General features: G+C 45.7%; 1 protein-coding gene across 1 annotated transcript in view; it reads left to right on the forward strand.

Moving 5' to 3' along the window:
• The window catches only part of LOC140198466 (uncharacterized), a 119,750-nt gene that overhangs the window by 17,631 nt on the left and 92,314 nt on the right, over positions 1–9,805 (forward strand). Inside the window, exon 8 of the mRNA XM_072259550.1 lies at positions 73–244. Coding sequence (XP_072115651.1) covers positions 73–244 — 172 coding nt within the window. The remainder of the gene's footprint in view (positions 1–72; positions 245–9,805) is intronic.

Consider the following 9,805-nt stretch of genomic DNA (forward strand, 5'->3'; position numbering starts at 1 on the left):
CCACTGAGCTAACCCAGTTACCATTGTTCCTTCTCTCAAGCTTGCTGCTCCATTCACCGTCTCTGGTGACAGAAATCTAGTTTGTCTGACGCTCGGAGCTACTGTCAGTCACCACAAGGGGGCGATGATGGACCATTCGACAACAATGGGGACCAGAGAAGACGCTGCAGGGAAGTCTCCGAGTATGACTACTTCTTGGGGTGGGTTACCGGCATCCTGTGGTTCTTTGCACCGCAGGATGCCGGTAACAGTGAAGCACGCTCCGTAAGTCAAGCCCCTCAGTTTCCAAAAGTGAAAGAAAGAGACGCTGACACAGGGCAATTACAACAGTCAATTACAAATTCTGATTATTACTCATCCGTTCACCCTTCTCTCTTTTTCAATTTGGCAGGCTAGCTCCCCTCTAACCCCCCCCCCCCCACCTTTCTCCTCAACTACCCATCACTTTCCTCTGATTCCCCTCCTCCTTCCCTTTTTGCTATAGTCCACAGTCCACTCCTATCGTACTCTTCCTTCAACCCCTTTACTAGACACTAGACACTAGAATACTACAGCACAGTACAGGCCCTTCGGCCATCGATGTTGTGCCGACCCATATATTCCTTAAAAAAACGTACTAAACCCACACTACCCCGTAACCCTCTATTTTTCTTTCATCCATGTGCCTGTCCAAGAGGCTCTTAAATACACCGACTGTTTTAGCCTCCATCACCATCCCTGGCAAGTCATTCCAGGCACCCACAACCCTCTGTGTAAAAAACTTACCCCTGATGTCTCCCCTAAACCTCCCTCCCTTAACTTTGTACATATGCCCTCCGGTATTTGCTATTCGTGCCCTGGGAAAGAGGTACTGGCTATCCACCCTATCTATGCCTCTCATAATCTTGTAGACCTCTATCAAGTCCCCTCTCATCCTTCTACGCTCCAAAGGAGAGAAGTCCCAGCTCTGCTAACCTTGGCTCATAAGACTTGTTTTCCAATCCAGGCAACACCGTGGTAAATCTCCTCTGCACCCTCTCCATAGCTTCCACATCCAATAGACAATAGACAATAGGTGCAGGAGTAGGCCATTTGGCCCTTCGAGCCAGCACCGCCATTCACTGTGATCATGGCTGATCATCCACAAACAGTATCCAGTTCCTGCCTTATCCCCATAACCTTTGATTCCTCTATCTTTAAGAGCTCTATCCATCTCTTTCTTGAAAGCATCCAGACACTTGGCCTCCACAGTCTTCTGGGGCAGAGCATTCCATATATCCACCACTCTCTGGGTGAAAAAGTTTTTCCTCAACTCCATTCTAAATGGCCTACCCCTAATTCTTAAACTGTGGCCTCTGGTCCTGGACTCACCCATCAGTGGGAACACGCTTCCTGCCTGCAGCATGTCCAATCCCTTAATAATCAAACAACCTTGATGTGTGTTGCTTGAATTTCCAGCATCTGCAGTATTCCTGTTGTTTGCCCTTAATAATCTTATATGTTTCAATAAGAACCCCTCTCAGCCTTCTAAATTCCAGAATATACAAGCCCAGTCGCTCCAATCTTTCGATATATGACAGTCCCGTCATCCCGGGAATTAACCTTGTGAACCTACGCTGCACTCCCTCAATAGCAAGAATGTCCTTCCTCAAATTTGGAGACCAAAACTGCATCAATCCATCTTTACCTTTAATTACCAAATCCAAATTACCATTTGGATTACCATTACCAAATCCTTCCTATAATGAGGTGACCAGAACTGAACATACTCTTCCACTTAACTCCTCCCAGCTTCATACTTCATCCGTCCTTCCCACCCACACACCTTCCCTCTCTCTTTGTCTCATCTACCACTTGTCACCTTCTACTCCTTCCCCTCCCCCCCCCACCATGTTCTGGCATCTTCTTCCTTCCTTTCCAATCCTGGCTCAGTCTCGGCCCAAAATATCGAACGCTCCACAGATGCTGCCTGACCTGCTATCATCCAGTGGAACTTCCATCCACTGTGATGAAGCACTTTGAGAGGTTGGTCATGAGCCATACCAACACCTCCCTGAGGAGTGACTGCTGTCCAATTTATCTACAGTCACAGGAGATGCCATTTCATTGGCTCTTCACAGCCCTGGAAGATTTGGACAGTGAAGGTGCATACATCAGAATGCTCTTCTTTCAACACTATCATCCTATCAGAACTAATCAATAAGCTCCAAGACCAAGGCCTTGAAACCTCCTTGTACAAGTGGATCTTTGATGTCCTCAGTTTCAGACCCCAGTCATTATAGATTGGCAACAACATCCCCTCCACAATCACCATCAGCACCGGTGCATGACAAGGCTTTGTTCTTAGCCTCCCTGTTCAGCTCAGTTTATTTTGTGACTCCAAGGCTAAACACAGCTGCAATATGATAGCAAGTTTGTTGACAGCATCACCGTTGTTGGCTGGATTAAAGGTGATGATGGATTGGCACCTACGAGGGAGACTGAAAATCTGGCTGAGTAGTGACACAACAATGGCATCTCACTCAATGTCAGTTAAACCAAAGATTGATTATTGGGTACAGGAGGGAGAACCGGAAGTCCATGAGCCAGACCTCATCAGAGGATTGGAGGTGGAGACGGTCGGAAACTTCAAATTCCTTGAATTATCTTTTCAGATGATCTGTCCTGGCTGCGGCACAAAACTGTAAAAACAAAGAAGACACAACAGTGCTCTACCTCTTTGAAGTATGCGCAGATTTGACCTGCCATTGAAAACTTGGACAAACTTCTGTAGATGCGCAGTGGGGAGTATCCTGACTGCCTGCATCAGAACCTGGTATGGAAACACAAATGCCCAGAGTGATCACAGCCCAGAGCATCGCAGGAAAAGCCTTCACCAACATTGAGCACATCTTACAAGGAGCACTGCCGCAAGACGTGAAGGTCCATCATCAAGGACCCCAACATGGAGTCCAAGTTTTCATCTCGCTGCCGCCATCATGAAGGAGGCACAGGAGCCGAAAGTCCCACACAAACAGCTTCAGGGACAGTAGTAACCTTCAAACATCAGGATCCTGAATCAGTGTGGATAACTTCATGGATCTCAGAACTGAACTGATTCCACAACCTGTGGGCTCACTTTCAGAGAATGTACAACTCATGTTCTCAGTGTTATTTATTACACATTTATTTATTTATTGTTATTAATTGTGTTTTCTTGTGACTGCACAGTTTGTCTTCTATTCACACTGGTTATTTGTCTGTATGTTCGTTGTTTATGTGTAGTTTTTCATTGATCCTATTGTGTTTCTCTGTATCTGCTGTGAATGCCCACAAGAAAATAAATCTCAGAGTAGTATATGGTGATAAAAATGTAATAATAATAATTTTACTTTGAACTTTCAGTTCCTCCAGCATTTCATGTGTGTGCGTTGCTCAGGATTTTCAGCATCTGCAGAATCTCAAGAACAATAAGAGGCAGATGCAGGATGAGGCCATTCAGTCCATCGAGTCTGCTTTGCCTTTCGATGCTGGACCACAAACCCTACAGGGGATAGTAAAAACCATCGAGAAGATCAGTGATGTCTCGCTCCCCAAATTTGTAACATTTACCAGAAAGGTTGTGTACGAATGGCCCGAAGCTTTGTTGAGGATCCTTACCACAATCTCACTGACCCACTGACACCCGGAAGGAGGTACAGGAGCATGAGGACTATGAATGCCAGACCGGGTAACAACTTCTTCCCTCAGGCCGTGAGATTAACGCATACCCCGCCATTAGTAAGGCCTTCAGTCAGAATGTCCTATGTGTCAGCTAAACCAAGCAAGGCCCAGATTTCAGAAAGTAAAAGGTCAAGTGAGTTCAAGTCTCTTTCAGTGAGGCATCAAACTATTTTCCACATCATCAGACAGTCAAACGTCAAACATTAAACCACACAAAGCAGGAAATAAAATGAGAGGATTTGGAAGAGACTATTCAGCCCTTCGAGATCGTCCAGCCTATCTATCAGATCAGGGTCCATCCGGGTGTATCACAGCTTGGCACAGTAACTGCTCTGTCTGGGAATGTCCCTTCCCACCTGCCATTCTTATTCTGACTTCTTCCCCCTTCACTTTCCAGTCCTGATGACGTGTCTGAATCTGAAATGTTGACTGTTTATTCCCATCCGTAGATGCTGCCTGACCTTCTGCGCTCCTCCAGCACATTGTGTGTATCGCTCTAGATTTCCAGCATCTGCAGTACCTCTTGTGTCATCTTGTGCCAATAATACACCAATACCAACATTGTCTACTGCAGGGCAGCGTGGTAGTATAGCAGATAGGGTAACACTTCACTGTACCAGTGCCTGGGGTTCATTCCCCAACACTGTCTGTCAGGAGTTTGCATGTTCAGCCCATAACCATGTGGATTTCCTCTGGGTGCTCCAGTTCCCTCTCACAATGCAAGGACTTAGGGCATAGTGTTAGTAAGTTGTGGCTACACTATGTTGGTGCCAGAAGCAAGGGCTTCCCCAGCCAAATCTTTGGGCTGTGTAATTGTTGACATAAACGACACATTTCGCTGTATGTTTCGATGTTCACTTGACAAAGTTAAGCTGTCGTAGAAATACTTTCTCTGCGCTCAATCACATTTAACTCGCTTTGGCCTTTGGAGGAGGGTGGCACTCAGAGATCAATCATCGCCCAGTTTACTCACACCTCCTGATCCACAATTATCATCAGCTCTTGCAGCCTCAGTCATGGCTGAACACCCCGCCATCGTGCCCAGAGGCGAGGAGAGAAATTGGTGACCTCACTGATGAAAATCAATGCCACCTTATTTCCCCTGAACCTACGGGGTTTAGTTACTCTGGGGAGGCTGTAAGACTACAGGGGAAGTCTATATTTAAACTGACAGTCACATCCTCCTCTGCTCATTGATATTCAAAAATCCCACTGTCACGCTGGGCAAACATTTCTGTTTCTCATCATTTCCCATTCTGCCTTGTCCGAAGGGGAAACTTCATCACTCCCCATCGCTTCTGACAGGAGAAGCTCGGTTTGGTTTTGCCCTCAACCAGATCGATATATGTTGAAATTGTTGCCTTGTTCTCAACTCCGTTTCGGGGAACCATGCATCTCCTTGTTCACACAGTTGACTAAAGGTGTATTAAAGGCACCTTGCTGCTCCGACACCTTCCTGCCAGCCAAACCAGCTTGCCCTCGAGAAGCGCTATGGACACAGTGTTCTGTGTTCTTTCAGAGAAGCCCTGTCAAGTTTGGGAGTCTGGGCTCAAGGACTAGAGGCCTGGAGGTGGCCTGTCCTAGGGTTGGAGGGGTGTGTGTGTGTGAGTGTATTTGTGTCTGAGTGGGTGAGTGGGTGTGAAGGTAGGAAGAGTATGTTTTGTGGTTGTTTTTGTTGCTGTTGCTTGTGTCGTTCTGCTGAACGTTGTGGACATCCCATGTTGGCGCTAAAATGTGTGGTGACACTTGCTCTCTGCCCTCAGCACGTCCTCAGTTTGAGTTGTGTATTAATGGAAACAGCACATTTCACTGTATGTTTCAATGTAATTGTGATAGATAAATGAATCTGAATAAATAAATCCGAACCTGAATCTCAGCGATTCAGTGAGAGAGCTCCAGAGTGACGGCAACTCAGATCCGAAGTCAGGATCAGAAGTAACTTTAATATCACTGGCATATATCATGAAATTTGTTGTATTGCACGGCAGTACAGTGTAATACGCGTTGCAGCTGCACGTGGGAGGAGACACGGGAGGCGGTGTGGGAGAGAGCAGGGTGTGGGTGTGCTGGAATCCATGCTGGGTTGGGGTTGGAACCCTCTCGTCAGTGCTGTCGCTCCGAAACAAGCTGGACCAGGACAGCGTCCCGTCCACCATCAGTCTACAGGCCAGCCCACTCAGGAATTCGGGAACATTACTTTTTGTGTGGCTGCATGACTCTATATTTTTCTGAAATCATAACTGTATGTGCAGTGCTGTGTGCTGTCAGTAATCTGTTTTGCACATTGGCCCCTTAGAAAGCTGTTTGGTTTCATTATGTTCATACATGGTTGAATGGTAACTAAACTTTGATTTGAGCTTGAAAACTGTAAATTAAATTGTGGTGCGAAAAGTGATCAGAAATAGTGAGTTTATTTTCTATTTAGGTGGAATCGAGGAATAAACTGTTTCTTAAATGTTGAGTACGGCTCTTCAGTCTCCTGTATATAACGTATAAAAATTAAAATAATTCAGTAGTACAAAAAGATTTTAAAAATTGTGCCTTTATTGTCCATTCAGAAATCTGATGTTGGAGGGGAAGAAGCTGTTTCTAAAATGTTAAGCGTGGGTCTTCAGGCTCCTGTACTTCCTCACTGCTGGTAGCAATGTCCTGGTTGGGGGGTTCCTTAATACGTTCAAGTGTGAGTGGGTAGTGAGTGCTCGCCGAGCTAGTGATGTGTGGATGCTGGGAAAGAAGGAATAGAGATGATAAGAGAGTTCTTTCACAGCCTACCAGAAGAACTCTTTGGTTCGAGTGGATATTAGGACAGGGTTGAAGTTGAAGTTCGACTCGCCAATCATGTGTTTGACCTTTGGGCCTCGACTCGCACTGACTTCTGACACCCGTAATCTGGGCGCATGATGGGCTCTCACGACTCCTTCAGGCCTCGACCTCCTGACTTGCACCTTCAGGTTTTTAACTCCGAGCTGACCAAGCACTAGACTGTGACTCAAGTTGAGTCAGTGGTGCAGAAAGCAAATGCAATGTTGGCATTCATTTTAAGAGGACTGGAATATAAAAGCAAGGATGTAACACAGAGGCTTTCTAAGGCACTGGTCAGACTGCAATTGAAGTATTGTGAGCAATTTCAGGTCCTGTATCTCAGGAAAGCATTGGGGAGGGTCCAGAGGAGGTTCTCAAGATTGATGCCAGGAATTTAATGCCTTATGTATGAGGAGTGTTTGATATCTCTGCGCCTGTTCTCAATGGAGTTCAGACAGATATAGAGGGGGATTTCATTGAATCCTACAGGATGCTGAAAGGCTTAGACAGAGTGAACATGGAGAGGATACAGTCTCAGGATAAAAGGACATACTCTTAGAGAGTGTGGTGAATCTGTGGAATTCATTGTCTCAGCGTGCTATGGAGATCAAGTGAATGTGTTTATATAAGGCAAAGATTGGTGGATTAGAATTAGAATCAGTACACCACGATAGAGCTAGAATGATGCTATTACAGCTCGGGGCATCAGAGTTCAGAGTTCAATCCCAGTATTCTCTGAAAGAAACTTTTTATGCTCCTTCCCATGTGTGCATGGTTTTCCCCCCACAGTGTAAAGATCTGCTGGTTAGAAGGCTAAGTGTCATTGTAAATTGTCCTGTGATTCATCCAGGATTAAGTTGTTGGGTTGCTGGGCGGTGGAGATTGTTGTGTGGGAATGGCAAGTTCTGTGCTGTACCTCTAAATAAAATTAAATTGATGTAATTGGCATATGTTGTGATATTGGTTGTTTTATGGCAGCAGTACAGTGTAATACATAAACATTATATAAATTACAACTAGTAATGTACATAGACGATTAAATTCAATAAGTAGTGCAAGAAGAGAGCAGGAAAGAGATCAAGGCAGGTTCTTGATTGATGAGGGGTGTTTGAGGGTAACAGGCAGAATGGGGTTAAAGAAAAACAAAATCAGCCAGAATTGACTGGTCTAATTCTGCCCCTGCTTCTTCTCGTCTGAAGGAGTATGGGAAGCATGGCATGGTGCTTGATGGATGGGCAGTGTGGTATTAATGGGCTTTGGTCCTGTCTGTCTGCAGATGCTGGAAATTTGAAAGAAAGGAAGCATGTCAAGAAACACACATCAAAGTTACTGGTGAACGCAGCAGGCCAGGCAGCATCTCTAGGAAGAGGTACAGTCGACATTTCAGGCCAAGACCTTTCGTCAGGACTAACTGAAGGAAGAGCTAGTAAGAGATTTGAACTGAAGGAAGAGCTGGTAAGCGATTTGAACTGAAGGAAGAGCTAGTAAGAGATTTGAACTGAAGGTATAAACAATGGCTGACATAACCAAAGCAAGTATCTCACTTTTTTTGTATTCATTTCTCTTGGGCAGATGAATGACAGATAACGATGATGCTTAGCATAAAAAGAGATGATTGGATAGAAATGCAAACCAGACTGATAAATAAAGACTTTGTCTTGCCAATTGACCAGTAAGTAACACCTTCAGTTGGTTTTGCAGAAAAGGAAGCTGAAATATTTGTGTATAATTTATATATCATTTATATTGTCCGTGATGCTGCTGCAAGAGAGTTTTCACTGTATCCGTACCTCACTGTTCTTGATATTGAACTGGAGAATAATTACCCAGCTTTTCACATCACAGACATCCCGTGTCTGCAGGGCTGTAGCTGAAGGCCTGTGCTGCGTTAAAGCCCATTTGTGCGAGGGAGGAAGGAGGCTTGTTTTTGCTGTTATTGTTTTGTTGCTTGTTGTGTTCTGTATTACCTGGGCATTGTGAGCAGACTGTCTTGGTGCCAGTATGTGTGGCAGCAGTTGTGAGCTGCCCCCAGCACATCCTGTGGTGTGTTGGTAGTTAAGGTAAATGACACACTTCATTGCACTTAGATGTAGGAGAGTCCCCGTTGATCGGGGTCTGCCATGAATGATGCGTCCTGGCTATCTACAGGGTATACACAAGCCGGGACAACACAATATGGAGAGCACAATGATGCCTCTGTATCAGGCTCCGCCACTGATCGATCCAAAACTACAGCAGAGACCAATATGGTTTGGCAGCAGCAGTGTTGCAGGAGTTGCCAGTCTGCACTGAACTCAGCATGGGTTAACACCTCTGCCACTTGATGAAAAAGATGGCGCCGGTAACTGGCGACTCTGCGCATGCTCTCCCAAGCAAACTGCCCTCTACACTCACCCACTTTTCCCCCTCACCTGACTTCACCGATCACCCGCCAGCTGGTACTCCTTCCACTCCCCCATTCAACTTCTTATACTGGCTTTCCCCCACTCCCTTCCTTTCCAGTCCTGATGAAGGGTCTTGCCCCAAAGAATTTACTCTTTATTCTCTTCCATAGATACTGCCTATCCTGCTGAGTTCCTCCAGCATTTTGTGAACGCTGCTCTGATTTACATTAAACCTGATTCTGATTCTGAGAGGAAACCTTCAGCAAGTCAGATCATTTGGCCGTACTCCTGCTACCTGCACCCAGAGCAAGGCTCCAGAGATCAAGACAGCCAAAAGGTCGCAGGAGGCAGAGGAACGGTTACAGGATTGCCTTGAGTCAGTGGACTGGGCCGTGTTCAAGAACTCATCTGAGGACCTAAATGACTACACCAGGGTGCTTCCAGACTTTATTAAAACAGCTGTGGATGAGTGTGTCCCCAATCAGAAGTCCTGGATAAACAATGAAACCCAGAACATGCTGACAGCCAGATCAGAGGCATTCAAGTAGATCAGCAATGCTACAGAGGTGCAGGTATGATCTCCGGAAAGCCAACTCTCAGGCGAAGTGGAGATTCCAGACTGGACAAGAATCAAAGTGGGATCTCGACAGTTGTGGCACTGTTTGAATGCCATAACCTCCTACAAAGCTAAATCTTGTGACATATTGGATAGCTGTGCTTTGCTTCCAGATGAGCTCAAAGCCTTGTACACTCGCCTTTGACCACCAGAACAGGGAGGAACAATTGTGCACCCCTATGTCACCCGATGATCCTTTGGTCTCAGTATCTGAAGATGACATGCAGACTGCCTTCAAGAGAATGAATCCAAGGAAAGCATCCAGTCCAGATGAAGTACCTGGCTGAGTACTGAAGACCTGTGCTGACCAACTGGCTGGTGT

The sequence above is a fragment of the Mobula birostris genome, chromosome 5, assembly GCF_030028105.1.
Source record: "Mobula birostris isolate sMobBir1 chromosome 5, sMobBir1.hap1, whole genome shotgun sequence".
Lineage (NCBI taxonomy): Eukaryota > Metazoa > Chordata > Chondrichthyes > Myliobatiformes > Myliobatidae > Mobula > Mobula birostris.